Source organism: Bombus vosnesenskii, unplaced genomic scaffold (assembly GCF_011952255.1).
Source record: "Bombus vosnesenskii isolate JDL3184/JDL3185 unplaced genomic scaffold, Bvos_JDL3184-5_v1.1 scf7180000016274, whole genome shotgun sequence".
Lineage (NCBI taxonomy): Eukaryota > Metazoa > Arthropoda > Insecta > Hymenoptera > Apidae > Bombus > Bombus vosnesenskii.
The window spans coordinates 2,057,336-2,077,446 of record NW_022884343.1 but is presented as its reverse complement, the minus strand read 5'-3'; the positions used below and the strand labels follow the sequence as shown (position 1 = coordinate 2,077,446).

General features: G+C 36.2%; 1 protein-coding gene across 6 annotated transcripts in view; it reads left to right on the top strand.

The window, feature by feature from the left end:
* Positions 1–20,111, top strand: part of LOC117242620 (protein cordon-bleu-like) — a 96,319-nt gene that overhangs the window by 64,268 nt on the left and 11,940 nt on the right. For all 6 annotated transcript variants that reach the window (XM_033509448.1, XM_033509447.1, XM_033509452.1 and 3 more), the window contains 4 exons: positions 14,609–14,752; positions 17,597–17,741; positions 19,187–19,273; positions 19,483–19,609. In XM_033509448.1, the coding sequence (XP_033365339.1) occupies positions 14,609–14,752; positions 17,597–17,741; positions 19,187–19,273; positions 19,483–19,609 (503 nt within the window). The remainder of the gene's footprint in view (positions 1–14,608; positions 14,753–17,596; positions 17,742–19,186; positions 19,274–19,482; positions 19,610–20,111) is intronic.

Below are 20,111 nucleotides of genomic sequence, written 5' to 3'. Positions count from 1 at the left end.
TAAGAATTGATTCTTGGTCATTTTGAATTATTAGTATCTTCAGGAAAAGTGGATTTCGCCGTAAGTTCCTGCTGCAGGATGACGGATATTGCGAGACACGTCGAAAAGGGAAATTTCATTTCGTAATTAAACCTGATGTTGGTAAAATGTGATGTCTGGAGCTTCGAGAATTACTGGAAGCACGAAACCGTAGAAATTGGAGAGCCATTGGACACTCGTCCAGCTTGAAAGTTCGACAAAGCTCACGGTCTGAAAGTTTGGGAATTTGAGAATCGGAATGTCTGAAAATTGGGAGGTTAGAAAATTCGAAAGTTTTCGAAACTTTGAGATCTGAAAGTTTTAGACGTTTGAAAGTATTGAAGGTTTAGAAGTGTAAAAGTTTGACGAATTTGCGTTATATAAGATTAACGTTGTCAAAAAGATATGTATCGTCACGACTTCCTATCTTAAGACAGCAGTCACTGAAGGAGGGAAATGTAACGACTAGAGTCTCGGAACGTACAATCGTATAGATATCACGATTACAATTACTCGATGGCGGTGTATGACAAAAAGGAATCACAGCCGGGCCGTATTGGCAAAGTGCATCGCGTCCTCTTTGGAGTTACGCGTGTTGCGTAATCGTACGTTATGTAATTTGCTCGTAAACGGTGGAAAGATCGAAAAGGGAAAAAAGGCAAACGACGGAGATCGATCGAGAGAGGTCTTTGCTTGAGAAATCTCCGATGGGAATTTTTTCCTTGGTAATTACGAATAATAGCTTTCGTCGGTATTTAACCTGGGTGTCAAACGTCCGTTTACTCCTTCCAATAAAGACAAGAGAGGGTTGGACAGAATTCCTTGTTCTATAGATTTTATACCACATTTATCGATTTCAGTTAATGGTATACATAAAAAAAGAAAAGAAAGAGAAATTTATTAGAACGAGCCACAGGTGTGCGTAGGTCTTTATTTTGCATAATGATAGGATGTTCCTGGCATTATCGAAAGATATACCTCTTGCAGATTGCTTCACCAATGCTTACTTTCTCTCTATAGAACGTACAATTAACAAAAATTACGTTTGATGTGTTTATAAAAGAGATAATACCGGTTGAGTCTTGATTACTGTAACAGAACATATATACAACTTATATAACCTAAGAAAGAAGAGTACAAAAGAAGCAATTCATGGTTCTCCATCTTTTGTGACCAACCTTAATGATTTGCACGTGTCTGGTATGATTATGTACCAACTATGTATCACGCAGACCAAAACATGCTAATTGTAATAGATTGTGCCGTCAGTCTTATTATTGAGCCAGCTGTCCTTTGAACCTTCGTATGATATATCCAATACTAGCATCGAGTAGACAAGTTAAAAGATGGTCTAAAACCGTCAATTTGTCTCTAACAGTATCTTGTACTGTGTGACACGATGGTAGTACAGTGTACATGCTTAAAAATCAGTTACAGGTTAGATACAGGACGTATTAGTCAGAGATGGCGCCAGATATTTTGTCACCTAACCCCAAAACCACATTTTGGTGTATCCTATGACATGGATTTTCAATTGCTGTTGTTAAATTTTACAAGTTGGCATTCTCAGTGGCCCAATTATGGAAACCGAAATTCTGAGTATTTTAACTGTTGGAGTTAACGACAAAAAAAACGCGATATTATGTTATCCGCTACATAATATTTTTAATTCTTATCCACAATGTAGTTGTGTCATTCGCATTCCAGAGATAAACATGTTCTTTCGAAGGACAGAAGAACGAGCTTCCTGCTAAGATAGTCTTCGGAGTTAACATATCGCGAACATGTGCTCATGCGCATGTGGAATCGAAGCGATCACGGATCGATTACCGAGACGAGTATCGACTTACGCCGGTCCCATCGATGCGGAACGTAATTAAGTGGAATGGAAATATTGCCACACTCGAAAAACAAAAAGAGAAAGAAAAAGAAAAAATGGCGCGTGTCCAGTGAAAGACACGGACTTACGATTTGTGGCCTCGTCCCGAGATCAACTTGAAACCGATACCGTCGTGAAATTCACTGCGAGATCGATCGTTACAATGTAGGCAGAGTTTCTATTACAGTCGGCCACCGATCGATTCGCGATAACGAATCTCAGCTTGACCTGTAGGAAAGTGAACGGTGGGAAAATATGTGGGAAAATAGGCCGTCATTAGTATAGAAGTCTTCTCCAATAGGGAATAAATAACGCTAACAGGCTCGATGCAATTAAAGGGATTCTCCTAATTCCATGATGGATTCCAATGGAGATTAAAATTGAAACCTAACTTGCCTGAATTAGGTTAGGTAGTCCCCTAATTAGAGCTGTCCCTTACAATTTAAGAAATGTTCCTAATTTTTTTATTAAATTTCTCAATTAGTCTAATGCCTGAATACTTAACCTATATATCGTGAGGATTACAATTAGTTTTATAGGAAATTTTATCGGGCAGATCTTCAGACGTAGGAATAAATCTTTTTATCGCACTATATGAAAATAAGGTTTTGTTTAATGTGGATAAATATAGGATTACAGTTTTAAAAGGTCATGTTTTTATTATTATTGTTCGAACCTATCCTCTTCCGGCAGTAAATAAATGGATCGCCCGAGTGAAAAGAGAGGAAGAACAGAGAAAGTTCGGTGAACTCAAAGAAGCTTCTTCACCTCGAGGTCGCCAGTGTTGTTTTACGAGCTCCTGAAAGTTGTATCGTCTCGTTCTTGGTGAGGTCAGGTTCGTGTCCTCGTCCGTCTGTCTCGCTGTCTGTCTGTCCGTTTTCGTGGAACCTCCGTCCCACATACAAGGGCATAGCCATTTCCATACAACGTCGCACAAAAAGAGCGTAAAACAGGCGGAAGTTCTGAGGAGAATACGAAATTCATCCAACCAGTGAAATCAAGATCCTCGCCTTTTTAAATTCCTCTGCAACTGATTCCGAATTAAATACGATTCTCGATCTTTTTATTATATTTATAGCGTGACGGGTTAGAAATGCGCGCGCAGGTATTTGAAACATTCGTTCTCCCGGTTTGTTAAAGCTGTTTTACCGACCGCAAAATTCGCGTCTTCCGTGAAATTAATTGAGCAATTAAAATTCTCTATGGCCAGAACGAGAATTCGGCGATGTTCAACACCAATCAACGAAGAATTATTGCTGTAGAATTGAATATAATTCTTGTTTAAATAAGGGTTAAGAATATTCGAGTTACAACCCGGAACGAACGAGCATAAACCGTTACGTACATCGTTAAGGGCAATAAAATAAAACGGGCGAAGGAAATACGAGAGGTTATTTTTAAAAAAGAGGCAAAATGAAACTGACCTCGGCAGAATTGCCCGTAACAAGTGCGAGAAACCTGTCTGATGCTATTCAACAGATTATCCTATGTGTCTGGTTTCTTTCTGTAATTTGGTCAATGGATCAACTTTGTACGCGTTGTTAATTTTTAACATTTGTCACGTTTTTTCGAATATCGCCGACAAAAAACCTTGCATCAATTCCTAAGAGATTATTAAATTATAGTTGTTGAAATAGAGATTAATTCTTATGGACCGTTGCTCGATCGGTAACTAGGGTTCAAAGCTGAACTAATATCGATCTAAATGAAAGTTTCAAATTAGAAATTTAATCTGAAATAATCTTTCAATTTAAGTTTGTAATATTGCGATCTATAGCATATGTGTGTGTGCGCGCGTGCGTACGTGTGTGTGTGTGTCCGTCCGTATATTCTAATAGTGGAAACATTCAAATATAATATTCGATAAGATATAACCTCACAATTCGAATTAATGAATTTATGGCGGTTTAGTATCTCTGTATAACTGAGGTTATGGACGCAAGAAATCGACAACTGAAGTAAAACCAGCTGTCATTGATCGAAACGGAAGTTTCGAATACAAAATTCCATTAGACACGATCTTTTAATTCGATTTAATGGGATTGTAATCTATAATATCATATTCACGAGGTTATGAAAGCTGGATATTGTCGAAAAAGGAAAACAACCGCGGAATTTTATGACTCACGTCTCGAATGTTTGATTTGGTTAGAGCCTGGAATTTGTCGGACAATTTGCGGGAAAGTAAGAACGATCGAAGAAGAGAGGAAGAAAAAAAAGGGGGACGGGCATTAGAAAAGTAGCTTCTGGGAAGACTGTTAGCCGCGTAAATGTTTTCTCTTCGAACGGATAGTTTTGCAACCGATTCACCGATCGATACACCTCGTTCCGGACAATGCGATCTCGATTTCTCGGGACCTGCCGCGTCGAGGAAATTATTAAGTCGTCCAGTGAAAGGATTTTACCCGTGGACTTATCGAAACCGATGCACGGAACGTGAAACTTCGTTACTTATTTTCTGTTCGCCATATTTGTATCGACTCTTTTTTTGGTAACTCAATTATGGTTGGCGATGGAATCGAAATAGGGAGAATGCTTGGTATTATATTCGCAAGTGATACGACTTTCACGAGAATTTATCCACATTGTAATCTTGATCCCTTTCTAACATAAAAGCTTGAATGTTACAATTTTTCCTAAGATTTATTTAACTAGAAATTTATTTAACATTCATTCCATTTATTATTGTTTTTTATTTAATTACCAAATCGTTCATTCTCAGTTCATCTTATTATGCTAAAAAAAAAAAAAAAAAAAAAAAAAAAAATTTACAAGACCTCGGAGCAAGAATAAAAGTCTTTGTAACGCCTTATAAGGTGCATAAACGAGGATCGTCTTGAATTAATACAGATTTATCCATCCGCGAATAATTGCTGAATCTGCTTAAATATTCAGCGCACGTTGATACTTGTTGTGCTCTGCCTCTTTCCGGCTGGGTATGTAGAGCATTTCCTTTAATACCGACTGGTATTTCCATCGCGTGTGGGTCGGAGGACCTCCAAATGGAATATCGCGAAACTCGTTTCCAAACGATCTGCGCAGACCCTAAGTCGCGAGGCCTACTTCATCGAGAGGCCCCGCGTTCGGCCATTAGCCCACATTCGGTTTTATTTGGTGTCGTAAGTGAAAATACCGGGGACTGTCGCGACGTTTTTGCGAGAAACTGCTGTTTCTTTACCGGAATAGAAAAGATGTCATGCTAATCAGCTGTCGTGAAACTTTACTCGTTGAAATATTGTTTCAAGGTGGTTCACTGTAAATATTGAAACAAATAATAGAGAAAGCGCAAGCAGAGACATTTAGCATGTTCACTACGGTTTTGATTTGTGTAATTTACGATGGTTGTATACAGAGTCCGACCAGATAACACGTAAAAGAAAATTGTTTCATTCTCGTTTTAATTTTCGAGAAAATCGAGTTCGAATATTTATCAGGTATACTTGATCATGGCTAATTTCAGATTGGACAGGAATAAATAATCGACAGAAGGTAATTATATGCGCAAAGATAAATCAAAAGCGTTGAATAATATTTTTTCAAGGAAATTGAGTTCGAACATGTTTAGTCGAGTATCGGCCTTGCACGCGTACGATAAATTCTCAAATTTATTTTTCTCCGAAGCAAAGCGTCTTGTAGAAAAATTGTATTGTACATTTTCGACTTATTGTCACGCGTAGAGTTACCCTCTATCGATTATTTAGTCCTGTCCAGTCCGGAATTAGCCACATTCACTTATAATTCATAAATCTTTAGACTCGATTTTCTCGAAAACTAAGCCGGGAATAAAAATAATTTTATCCTTAATTTCTTTCTTATTTTCCCACGATGAATCACGTCCAGTACGTTTTCACATGTTATTTGGACCCTTTCCGTTATATTTACCTCTATACGTATTGTTCGTGACAATGTTGTATATTTTACAAAAGAATCAATCGTATCTTGAAATTTTTGCAATATTTGAAACATACAGTAGTCATATACACTAGTCATTTTGTCTATTTCTGTAATTTTAAATAGCAGTAATTCTGTCCAAAAAAAAAAAAACTGTAAGGAAAAAGGTTTTAGTTTATAGGTTATAAAAGGTTAATTTAATGGATGCCATTTGCATTCCATATTAAAATGCAGACATTCTTCCCAAAGAAATTAGAACGACTATGTGCTATTTTTCCCTCGGTAACAGACACTAGAATACACGCATATATTGTTATACTGTTATTGTGCGTGAATTCTCACGGGGTTTCGCTGCACGAAGGAAACAATAGTCTCATTTCTCCGACGCGTTCATCTTTCGGTCGCAGGTGCCCGTGTAATTCGATACGCGTCCGAAAAGAAAGACGAACTTTATTCGCGTGTCTCGCCTTCCAACCGATGATATCATTTCTTAGAACTCGATAAAGAAGTCGATGATCCTGAAAAAGCACTTTTTAATAAACGAAACGGCAATTTTGTGAAACTTTTTATACTTCTATGTTAACCAACAGTTCCAAGCCATTGAAAGTTAACCTAACCTTACTGAGGCCTCCAAATTTTTATGTTCCAATCTCGACGAAGTAAGAAATACTTTTAGTATCGAGAGAAAAAAAGATGACGAAATTTTTAAGTACTGTTTTATTTATATTTTGAAACCAGTTTTTTTAGTAGACACAAAATGGAAGCTTGTTAGAACAACAATCTTCTCAGTGTATAATTAATTAGGCTAACTATAAATTCTCTAATTTCACTCTGAAACCAAGTTTTGCTTAAAAACCTGTTTTTTTCAGAACCTCTCATATTCCTATATTTATTAGAAATTGCTAAGCCATTGAACTCGGAATACATTGAAATCATTGGAAGATCGCACAGTCTTCTCAGTGGAGTGATTAATCAGGCTAAAAATGATTTTGCATGCATATTGATGGAACTGGTGCATATCCTTGAAAATTATGTAAGGAGCGAGGAAGAAAAGAAGAGAGAGAGAGAGAGAAGAAAGAATGGAAGGTGGAGATACGTTCCATAGCTGGAGGCCCCGGCCTTCCTAAATTCCAACAGCGCATCCCGTTAGTTCTCCACCTGTCTGATCGCCTCAGCTCGTGGAACAAGTATTGACCACTTTCCAGTCTGTTTACCACAGCAGTGATCGCCGTGGATTATGAATGGAATGACCGAGCCAGTTGTTCCCCGTGATGCTCTCTAAAACACATTCCTATATGAACGTCCATCACAAACAAAAATCCTCGATACACCATTCTCACCTGTTTTCAATACTCTATGGCGCAAGACTTATGGCTACTACTTATGAGCTTCTGCATTTGTATGAACGAGTACAGTAGAAATCCATTCATAAATATTTATAACAGAAATTTATACATAGGTATAATAGGAGTTCGTTGATTCTTCTAACAAAATTGTTACTTCAATATTTTCCATCCAATTGGTAGGATCTCATATTTAGATATGTCAATTCTCAATCAGCTGTTACGACTGAATATGGTAGAATTCTATTTGGAAATATTGAGATTTGTACAGCAGGATTTCACCGATACTTCTCCAAAATAGGATTTAAGGTTTCAAACAATAGGATTTCATAGTTTAAAAGTGGATTTAATTACTAGGAAGTTTATGAACTCTGGAACTATCATACTGATAACAGTGGTGAAAATAAAGACGACCAAAGCGCTAATATGTCAAATACTATTTTTCTAAATTCACCTTAGAATTTATTATCACTTACCTGCTTTTGCTTCATCTTTTTATTAAGAAGAAGTAAATCGCTTGTTTCTTAAGCATCGAACGTTGCAGTGGAACTGAAAAATCCACAAAAAGTGATATAATCAGTTTACAAATGCCACGTTGCTTTTACTTTTACCTTTGCGCATGAACATAATTTTAAAAATGCACGACCGTCTTAATAACAGAATTATACAGTTTCTTCCTTGAAGCCATTCCAAAGCCATTTTGTCTTTCAATAAATGGCACGACTGTAATGGCATCCTGTCTCTCCAAGAGAATTATGTCATTTCAGCATAAGTGATCATGAAGGTATACACACAGTCCAGGGTATAGTGTTTCGTTTTACGTAACCATGAGAGGCTGCTGTCGAGTCGCAAGAGGGCGAGAACACGAATTAATGGTAATGAGTGCATGCATTGTGCGCAGAAAGCACGGTCGACATTGCACCGGGATCTTTGAGGTCCTCATTAAGAATTTTCATTACGTGTGCATTGGACTGCGAGACAGACTGCTTGTCGAACGCGTGTTGCATTGTCCAATGGGTGTGCGTGACCATTTTGTCAATGTGTCCCTTGTCAGGATCAAGAGAATGGACGGTCATTGTCCTGGACTGAACGAGATTTTTTATTGAAACGTATAACTGCAGCGGTTTTAGACATAGTTGAGGACATACAGTGGTCTTAGCAATAATTTGAGGACATAAAAGACCTGCAATCTATCAAATCTTATTCAATCAGTGTAGGAATATTTTTCATCGTTCTTTTAAATATTTATGTAGAGTATTTACAGTTGTACTGTGCAGAGGAGGTGACAGAACCAAGTCGTTTTGCTAGTTAGTATCTTCTTCTGGTCAATGTTGCTAGACTCCTGACCAAATGTGTAGTCTGACCATCATTGATGTAATTGCAAATTAGGGAACTTGATATAATTCCAAGTTAGGGACTGCCTATTTAGATCATTGTGTGCATTCAATTTTGTATTACGTTTAATAATAGAACTAGGAAGGTGGATTTTGGATCCCTACAAATAAATAGCCCACTACATCCATTGCCCATTTCTGTGGGATTTCTGTACAGTCAATAGTACGACATTGCATAACTGTTGCTCTGTAACACAATTTCCTCTGAATCTCACTTCTGATAGCTCCTTCTGATAACACCAATTATTAGTTATTAACAACAACAGATACCTTTCTCAACATTTATCAAGCAATAGACACCTGACCAATTGTGTGAATCCTAACTATTCCATAGGTATTATTTAAGGTCAGATTTGAGCAGAAACAAGTTAGGCTAACGCCACCTGTACGAATTCACCAAAAGTTCAACAAACATGTAAGAGATACGCAATTTTCTAATTTTTCAAATTACATTTCTTCGATCATTTGTCAATGAGAATCCTCATTAGGTTTAAGCCTTTCAATTATCATAGAGGATTGAATCCGATCGTCATGTCCTAATAACATGTTCGTCGAAACAAATGGAAATAATAATTTCCGGTGATCGACCATGTCATTTGTCCCATAAAAAGAAGAAAGTTTGTCAATCACCGGCAGGATACGTTTCTTTTAACTTCTTCCTGACTATTTCGCGATACAACGCAGCAAAACCAGCGATCCCAGAGCTCCCCCTAGCGGGAATAAATCATGGCTCTTCCGTGGGATCTCTTTGGTCGAAGCCACGGTCAAGGAAACGTAGAAAGAGATCGATATTTCCTGCGTTCTAGCCAACGAACCGAATCGTAACAAAACACTCGAAAGGACGGACGGCGTGCCTTTCCTGACGATCCACAGCGTGCAATCTGTAATCTTCGAAACGTCGATGGACCAATTATTCCTGCTGCTTCGTGCAACTCCTCTGCGAGGATGAAACTGTTACTAGGAATTCGAAAAAATCGCTCGATCGTAAGAAGTACATGGAGAACAGCTGTTTAGTCTAGGGATTTTCGTGATTTCGCAGTTGGATCGATAAATGCTAGAATAAGGAAGTAAAAAGCGAAAGAAAGTGTTGTTTTAGAATCTCATATTTGTTAGTACCTATTATTTACATGATATTTACAAATGTCGCGTGACTTTAGCTACTTTCAGAGGAGATTCTCGCGTAACGACGGTGAAAGCTAGTGATTTTTATGAATTCTTTTTACACTAAATACTGGTTATATGGGACCAGACCTTTTTTGGGATGTAAGTACAGCCTCGAGGTATCAGACATCTTAATTTAAGCTTTCTGACGCGAGAACGGAATTAAATCCGTGGTCCAGCGTGTCCAGGGCACGCATTGCCCGGCTCGTTACTGCTTCTTTCTTCGTAGACCTCGTGGTGGAAAACGTGCCAGCCACAGGAACTGATTGAGCAACCCACTATCACGAAATGCTCTAGGGACGCGTCTACAGAGTCACGTGTGCCTGCACGTGGCGATATTCTTCGACAGGGGAAGATTTATTAATTTGAGAACTGTATAATGTGTTATTCATACATTCTCCCCATCCTTATGGTGTATTTCTCCGATATGATGAAAGGAATAAACGATCGCTCATTCCCTTCGCATACCTTGCTCTTCAGTATAGTAGATATTTGCTTATAAATAGGTAGATATTTCCTTATAAATATGTAGACATTTGTTACGTTATAGTGTCGCGTTTCTGAATTCCTAAATGTGAAAATAATTAATGACTAATGAGCGATATTGGACATGCGGAATCCTAAAATATCCCCATTTATGTAGAAGATAAAATTCTCACAGCAAGATTGACCTAAATCATAAATACTTCAAAAAATCAGTATCCTTCGAACGTCAAATCCGAAAATACCAAATGTCCAAAAAGAATTTGCATAGTGGGTCCACTAACTTAGCTCGAGCTTACAGTTCTTGTCGGTTCTCTTCATTCGCGTCGGTTCTCTTGCGCAGATGGAATTCCTGCACATTCGTAGAAGGGAATGCACCTCTGGGTTCATCGATAGCGTAAACAACGATGATTCAACGTTTCATCGTGCCACGAGTTTATTAGATTATATATACTAACTTGACTGATCGTGTTGTATATATGCAATTAGCAGCAAGTGGTCGGTGGCTGCGTTTGCCATTTGTAAGCGGTTACGTAAAGGGCCTCTCTTCGAGATCCGAATTATGTAACGGTACCGTTCCTTCGATATAATCATCGGCTATCCCGTGACTCGAGTGATTGATACCGAAATGGATGCGTGGATCTCAATTTGCTTTCCCCTGGTTACCCGATGAAAACCGAAACTCCGCCTCGAGCGTCGAAACAATTACGTTTTAGCCGTCGACTTGACGAAATTGCGTCATAAAAATGTATCGAATAGCTCCGAGTGTGCCGGATGAATCGTTGTAAAAAATTGAAGAAAGAACGCGCAATATATTTTTTAACGAGTGTCTCTGTTATCCAGAAAATCGAATAAAAAGCTGGGGGTTTGCCCTATTTTGGTGACGCCATTGCAAAGATGGCGCACGTTCAAGTTAGTGGCACGCCTCATACTTTTAAGCTCGATTTATTTGAAAATTACGATTCCTAGAGAAAAATATTATTCTATATCTTTCGTTTAATTTTTTATGCAGAATCGACTGCTATTAATTATTCGAAGATATTTTTGGCGTTTAAAGGATTAGGCTGTGAAATATGTGAATGGTTAAATGTGCTTCGAAGAGGTTGGAAGAGTTTGAATACAAGATTCTTTTAATTTGACGCTTTAGACGCCTTGTATTGGAAAAGCTGACGTCGTTAAGGAATTTGAAGCGGCTGCAAGTAGCCGTTTTCTTTTCAGCGAGCAACAGTCTCGTTCATTCAATTGGCAAATGTCGCAACGATGTGCGAGAGCCACTTATGAAATCACTGATGAAACCACGGTTTTTCTCTGTGACTTGGAGATAAGGTTCATTCAAGATTCTGAATTCCAAGTTGTACATCTTCTTGTCTGTTTCCCCGATCTTAACCTATATTCTGCGATACTTGAGTGTAATCTGCGCGCTATAATTTATCTTCTTTCCTTGTACAGTTTAACAGGAATCTATAAGGTGGTTCCAAAGTCACGATACACTTGAAAAATACCTAACTTTTCGTCTAAGAATAAGTCGAAAAGTAGAGTAAAAATTTTCCAATATAAGGCATCGTTTTTTCTTTTTTTCTTTTTTAATTAAAAATGTATTAAATTCAATTAAGTCGATGCATTATCAATACAATAGAATTTTGCACGGATATTGAATTATATCATATCACTGTATGTGATAAGACTTACATACTAGATGTTATTCTGCTAGAAATCAACTCTTTATGATAAAATTCATAGTAGTGTACAAAACTATAGTAGTGTATAATATTGCGTACAATGTGAGTTGTACAATGTGTATGCGAGTGTCGTGTGAAACGTTTGTCTGTGTCTGTTTGTTCCAGTGCACAGTAGCAGCCAGATAGATGGTAATCGATCTGACCACCCTATTCGACCAATAGAGTAGATTGCGTTATAGGAAACGATACTGTCTGCTTTTTATCACGCGTTTCGTCTTCCATGTGTCGCCGTTCTACTGTATCACCTTACACGCGTTCCAGAATACGCGTTACTTGGGTGTCCATTAGCATTGACAAGTTAACTTTTTTAATAGCAGGTTTTAATGGCTTGTATTAAGGCTGCCAAATAGCTATTATTCACTTTTTGTTTTCCTAGTCTGTTTTATGACAAATGATGCAATTTTTCAAACATCAATGTGTCTAACAACTGGTATGTTGTTATATTCAAACGTTCACGTGTTCAAAGTACTAAAATACCAAGATACTAGTATACTGGTGTATGCAAGCATGAAAGCATCAATCCACGAAATATACTATCACGGTACTAAGACACTAAGGGAGTGATTATTGAAATATCAAAATATTAAAATATTAAGAATTTTTTAAATGGAAAAAACAACATAAAATAGTACAAAAATCTGCAACGAACTACTTGAAATAATTAGGTAAAACCAACATTACTAAATCAGTGCACGACCTTTGGACATTATTAAAATTCGTACTGTTTAGTTTGCAAGACTCTATCGTTCAAGGTCATTGAAAAAGATATATATATACGTATATATCGCGTAACGTAGTGACGTTTCACTTTTAACACCAATCTTACCAGGCCCGGTCAAATGACCAGTTCCAAAATTTAATTTAAGATTGTACATTCATTAACATATATTAACGAAAATTGAGAAACTGATTAATTAGATAATATAAGAATTTATATAAAGTTAGATGAACGGAAGGAATAGCAGTGAATGTATAATTTCAAATGAAATTTCGAAATGTAGTTTCAAATTAAATTTTGTAACGTAATTTTAAATTAAATTTTGAAGTGCGATTTCAAATTAAATTTTGAAATGTGATTTCAAATTAAATTTTGAAATATAATTCCAAATTAAATGTTGAAACGTAATTGCAAATTAAATTTTGGAACATAATTTCAAATTAAATTTTGGAATATAATTTCAAATTAAATTTTAAAGTGTGATTTCAAATTAAATTTTGAAATGTGATTGCAAATTAAATTTTGGAACATAATTTCAAATTAAATTTTGAAGTGTGATTTCAAATTAAATTTTGAAGTGTGATTTCAAATTAAATTTTGAAGTCTAATTTCAAATTAAATTTTGAAGTGTAATTTCAAATTAAATTTTGGAACGTAATTCTAAATTAAATTTTGAAGTGTGATTTCAAATTAAATTTTGGAACGTAATTCCAGATTAAATTTTGAAGTGTGATTTCAAATTAAATTTTGAAACGTAATTGCAAATTAAATTTTGGAACATAATTTCAAATTAAATTTTGAAATATAATTCCAAATTAAATTTTGAAATATAATTTCAAATTAAATTTTTTGGTTATTTGACCGGGTCTGATTAAGGTAGCGTTAAAAAGCTACATGCAAGCCACCTTTAAGCCACATAACGGTCAGATTGTTATTGTCAGCTGGCCATGAACTAGTTCAGTTCCATTTTGAGGTATAAAATCCAGATCGAGATTAATTCGATAATGTTGTGAAACGGCCACGATGATAACGGCTGGCATTGAATAGCTGCATGTCATGTGAACATGAAAGTGTGGTCGGTCTATGTTTGGGGAAGCCCCGGGGAATTTGTGCCACGTTTCTTTCAAATGCACGCTTTCGTTTCGTACATATTGGAGAACGTTAAGAAATTTGACTCGTTCGATTGTTTGAAGAATATCGTCTGCTGTAATTGTTATGCAAATGATTTTGTAAAACACGAACTCGATGACTGAAATATCAATGAGAAGAAGAAGGATGGATTGTGCGCATCGTATGTCAGGAACATGTATTTCTAAACTAGAACTGCACTGTGACAATAGCTCGTTATAAAATATAATTAGAGTATTTTCTAGAGTATTTTCTGTACAATTCTACTGTAGTAATATTCTTGTTAATATTTCAGGATAATAACACTTATAATTAGCGTTGGATTATTATGAGAAACGAACGCGTGCGTGTGAGTACGTGGCAAGAAAAATTATTCAACATACTGAAAACAAATTATCTTTACACGTAGACTGCAGTATGACATAGTAAATGACAGAATGACATAACAACCATTTGTTTAGTATGAGTGGACAGCGATATTTTTTTCTTTTCTTTTGTTACTAACGGTTAGCTTTTGAAGAGTTCAGTCTGAAATATAGGTATGCCTTCTTCGAATATAAATAATTATTCCAATAAAGGATTATTACATCTTCTAATTTATTGCCTATAATTGGTAATCATATTCGTCATCTTCATTCTTTATTTTATCTCTTTGTAACGACATTTAAAAGGACATTTATGAGGCTATTATAAGAATTTTGTCTATATCAAATACCAAAAAAAAAAGGATCTACCAAATTTTCTACAATTTCAATTTTAATTTTAATTTCAATTTTCTTAGAATAAAATATTCCTGATTCAGTTGGTTCAACATTTTTCTAATGAAAAATTCCTTCTTTTCTATTGATTTCCAGGATTAGAGAGGAGAGGCCATCCAGAATGGTTCTAACCGTGACCGAGGACACGCCAGCAGACATGCTAGCCGGTAGCATGGAGCTCCTGGTCCAGTTACCTCAGGAGCATCATCTTCAAACGCAGAGGGTCACGGTGCAGAGAAAGTACACTACTCTTTCGAATTCATCTTTCATATGTACTTGTCCCAAAAGTGGGTGGCACGTCTAACAAATAGCAGCATCTTTAAAATTGAGAAGGACCGACTTGCAACGATTTAAATAAACAAAATTAACGCATAATTTCATCATAATCAAATTTCTAAGTGAAAAATAGAATCAGGTGTCATTTTTGTTATTTTCATTTTATAAGAAGAATTCTATGGATCTCTAGGAAACCTAAATCTAGGGACTCTAGGGATTCTAAATCTAGGAACTCTAGGGATTCTAAATCTAGGAACTCTAGGGATTGTAAAGAACTTGGGGAAATCCTAAGGAATCCCCTATTCCTCGGCATGTTTGTCAAATTATGTCACTTTCGTAGCAGGAGTTTAGGTCTAAAACATACTTTGCTATAGCAAGCATATGAATTTAGGGACCTTCTAACGAATTCAATTTAATTTAGTTTGCAATTAGCATTAGAAACAAAAATTTGAGTTTAATAATCAGTTTAGATTAGTTTAGCCCAAGCTTATGTAATTTGTTTTTGTAATACACCTATGTAAGGTTTGTCTAACGGTGCAATATGCAACTAACAATGAGCAGAATCATCCTAACCGCCCTGAAATTAATTTAACGGTCCAATTAGCAGATTAATTCGCCGATTCCTGGAACCTCCAGGCCATAATGCCTGTAATCATTGTGTTATTGCAGCGTGACGCTGTTCAAATTACGACCAGACGTTGTTGGCGCATAATTATGAAACGTTCTCCTCTTGTTCAATCACTGAGATCATTCTCATTAACATCATCTAGAATCTAGAAAGTTCACCCTTCATTTTTGCCCGATTTAACTTGGCCAGCTTGTTGCTAACAGAAAGCTCTGCAGACAGAAACCAGTTTATGCAATTACAGGAAAGCTGAAGACATAGAAACACAAAGAAATATCGAAATATCAAAGAAAATGTCCAAAGTGAAAGGAAATGTTCCTTGTACAGTGGAGCCCCTTGGTAACCAGAATCTCTGTAACTCAGAAACCTCTATAAGACTACAGTTTTGTTCATTTCCTTCCGCTCCGCTGCGAAGACCTCTGGAAGTCGAAATAAAACTTACGTCAACTCGGATTATTTGTCACGTGTCCACAGAAGCTAATCGTTTTTCGTCGGTCGAACGCATAATTACCATCGTCTATCGCTTATGTAAATTTTGCATTTATGTACGCCGAGTAAAACGAGTTTCAAGAGAAGCTTAAAACGCTAAACGCTTCCCAAAAAGGTGAATGTAATTATACCTTCGTACGAAGCTTCTGTCCGTCGAAATTTCGTTTGTTCAACTTCTTTTGCTCGAAAATTTAGGTAAGACAAAGCCTGTGTAATTTGAAGATTTCGGCTCTTCCCTTTAGGTTCGAGTTACCGAGGTTCGACTGTACGAATTAAATTCTAGATTCTGTCTTTATTTAGTTCTACTCAGAAAAATAGGAAATTCCCTGAGAATCCACGCAGCCAATCCACTAATCACTTTGCAGTTACTTCTTCTACAAATTTACTTTTGATTACTCTATAATTGTAGCTAAAACTATGTAAGCTATGAGAAAAAAAATTCCCTATAGCGCGATCACGCAGTCGTTAGAAAAGCAAATAAATCACCGGTTTCTCTTAATTGGCGATAATTCTTCGATAAAAAGCTCCTGAAATATCCAGTCATTTTCCCTGTACATTCTACTCGAGAAAATGTAACCTGCTCCATAGTGCACTTAGGCTACGAACAGAATCTTTATATCACGGTGCTTTCTAGAGATGCTAAAAAAGAAAAACCACTAGAAGGAGAAATTCAGTCGACTGTTTCTTTAGGATTGCTTTTTTCCACTTACGTATTGATCTCTATTCGGTCTTTTTTTTTCTCTAAATGACGTTTACTCGATCCTCGTACTTTCCACAAATTCGGGTCGCCCCATGAAAATGGTAGCTGTTGAAGAAACAATACTCTGGAACCTATCAAAGAATTATTTGTTGACTAATGATCCGTTTACCGACGCGAGAAAACGTTTCAGTTGAAAGAAAGTACCCATTCGTTATTCCATCCGTGCTGTGAGTAGTGTTTTCTCGTTCTTTGTGGTCTACGCTTGCTGTTATTACCATAAACTAATATTTTCTTAGGCGTGCAGCCTTTGTAAAAGTTGGAAATTTTGTTGGACAGGCAGAAAATGCAAAATCGTGCGCTTCGGAATATACAAAGCAGCTTTAAGATAGCGAGAATATTCAATGAAACAATAGAAATGGTTTTATTTGTATAATATACTGATAATATAGTATTAACATTATAATATAATATAATACAGGCTAAATATAATATTAATAATATAGAATTTATAATAGAATAATTTTATAGAAACAACAAAGTTTTTAAGAAACAAAGAAGTGCATTAAAACAGCTATAATTACGTGAAATAAAGACACGTCTAGCAAAGAAAAGGGTAATCCCCAAGGTAGCCATATTTGAACAGCAGCGGCGCATGCGTTAAGAAAGCGCGCGCGCTTTAAATTTCAAACTCGGTTTTCTCAAAATCAGGCAGTTGTCTTCAAAAATGTCTGCGTTGTTCCTTCCTTTTTGTCTTCGCCTCTTTGTAAACACACTGTCATTGTAATAAAGTTTCTATCATTGAAGTGAAATAAAAATAATTTTAAATAAGGATGAAAAATTCAGGTGTAAAATACAAAGTTCAGAGACTAATTTCCTGAGACGTGTCGACGCAATATCGCGGAACGACATGGCATAATGTGGCATGGCTTGTTGCTTCCTTGGCGTGCAAATTTTCGAATTCTAAACGGTTCCTTGGATTTCTTTCTGTTCACAGTATGCCGATGATGGACCTCCTCGTGCAGATCGCCACGGCACACAAATTGACAGCTTCTAGCTACACTCTGCAAGCGATTGGAGAACGTGGAATAGTTCTACCTCATCAACCTAATACGCCAATTGGTGCATTGGATGCACTTCAGGTATTACAGCTACATATGTTAGGAAACTATAGTCTGTTCAACGAGTCGGGATATCTAATAGCTATAAACACGTATGCTCGTGGTTGTACTTGTTAACCTGTTAACTGTGGGCAGTCTAGTTGCTTTACGGCAAAGTAAGTAGAAGGTTAAGTATCGAAAGTATTTCAGTTTAACACTAACTTACCAGACCCGGTCAAATGACCGGTTTCAAAAGTTAATTTAAGATACATAATAATAATAATATAAATTATGAATCTATAGAAAAATAACATACAAATTTTTTAATTTGTGATTTAGATGTGCACAGAAGACAGCAGCATATGAAGCGGTACATCTCACACTTTTCTGCGCTCACATCGTTCGAAAATCGTTCATCACATATAAAACAGGCCATATCTCGATCTTCGTTGTCTCTGGATGACTCCATTGCGAATTTCTTTCTGAAACGCGCGTTCCTAATTTCGTCTCTTGGGTATCCATGTAGAGGAAAGAAATTAGGCACAAAGTCGTATACTTTCTTAATGTAATTGTCAGTTCTAATCGATAAGCGACAGAACGAATCTACAGAAAGATTAGAAACGACCAATTCCGTCGTCTTTCCTGTCATTCAAATATAGCGGCATTTCTATTTTAAAATTCCAATTGTCAGGCTGAAGCACTTAACAGCAAAGATTGATCAGGAGAGGAGATTTAGGCTCTTTATTCTACGCATAGGTCGTGGACTTCTCCGTAATTTTTCAGATAATTTCTCCCATCCTCGCAAGATCTATGGGCTTCTTTCTTGGGTGGAAGATCTCAACAGGAAGTTGTATCAAGGAGAGTAGAATAACTCTTGAGTCTGCAGTTTTTCTGCCTAGGGAAACGAAGGGTTAGAGTTGAGGAAACGACTTGGAATTCCATGAATCGTGCGATCCTTAATCTCTAAGAGACGGTGTAGTTGTTTTTTTCTGAAGACTACTTCCAATCTCTTCTAATCTTGTAGAATTACCTTGCCGACCTCTAATCGCAACCGTTTCGCTGCACGTGTCTGGTGTCTTTCGAGAAGTCTCGACCATTTCCTATGTTTTTTTGAATTAAACGGAGAAAACAAAATTTAAAAATTGAAAGAATAATTTATCGATGGCAGAGGAATTAGGAAACTTTCCTTTAATTGCTCATTTTTATATTCATAATCTCAATTAAGGGTATATTGCTGTTTCCATGAAACAGAGAAGTGATTCCGTGTGAGAATGAGAAGTGATTCAATTTATTTTTCAAGTATAATTCCACTATACAGCATAGTTGATTAATATTTATAGTGTTAAATGATCTTTCAATAATATTATTAATTTCCCTTTCAATTTTCATATTAATTTTCATTACAATCTTAATATTAATTTTAATCGTGATAAGTTTATTAAAGAATAGGGATTCTATTGAAAATTGTTCTGTCTTTAATGTTGCAGGTAAAGCTGCTACCTAAGCAGGGCACTTTTGTACCAAGAAAATCGAAGCAAGTTAATCAACCGTTCGAAACCACTTTTAGGCTACAGGTAAAAAAGAAAAATATGTGTATTTAATAATCTAGTCATATACTATATCAGAGAGCCAGCGAAATTTAAGAGTCCAAGTAACCTGTAAACATTTTCTTAAGACTTCAGATTTCAACATGCTAGCCTTATTGTTCCATTTTCTATATCTGATAATTTATCAAGTAATCAGCGAGCACTAGAAAAAAATCATGATTGTGAAACTGTTGTAGGTACATCTACCAAGAAATCAACTGTGGGTGTCCAGAGTCAGTCCGAAGATGAATCTAGGCGAGATCTTGGATCAAGTGTGCCGCGAAAAAGATTTAGATAAGAACAAGTATGAACTGCGTCATCCAGGTAAGCAACATAAATACGTTCCTATAATTAACAAACTCGTAGGAAAATAGATAAAGATGAGAAAAATAACAAGATAAGTAAGATAATAATTAGGGCAATTGAAAACACATATACAGTTAAATTAATATTATTAATAGATTGTATAAGGTACAAGTTAACAATATTGACTTGTTAGTTACTAGGACTCTCAATTTCTTCTATATAACAACTCGTTTCTGGTTATAGATCTCCCAATCCATTTTTCAGTCCATTATATCTTCATTATCTGTTTACTGAATTCAACAATCTTAATTGGATAGCAATAGGGTCTATATCATCGAGGAATCTATGTACTAACAAGAGCTAAAATTAATCTAACTAAAATTAATTTGTCGTTGTTAATTTTTCATTATATAATCATAAAAATTCCTGATTGAGAGATACTTTGGTTAACAAATTAATAATTTGCTTGCACAACAACGGAAAAACCTATGATAGCATAAATAAAATTGTAGAATTAAAC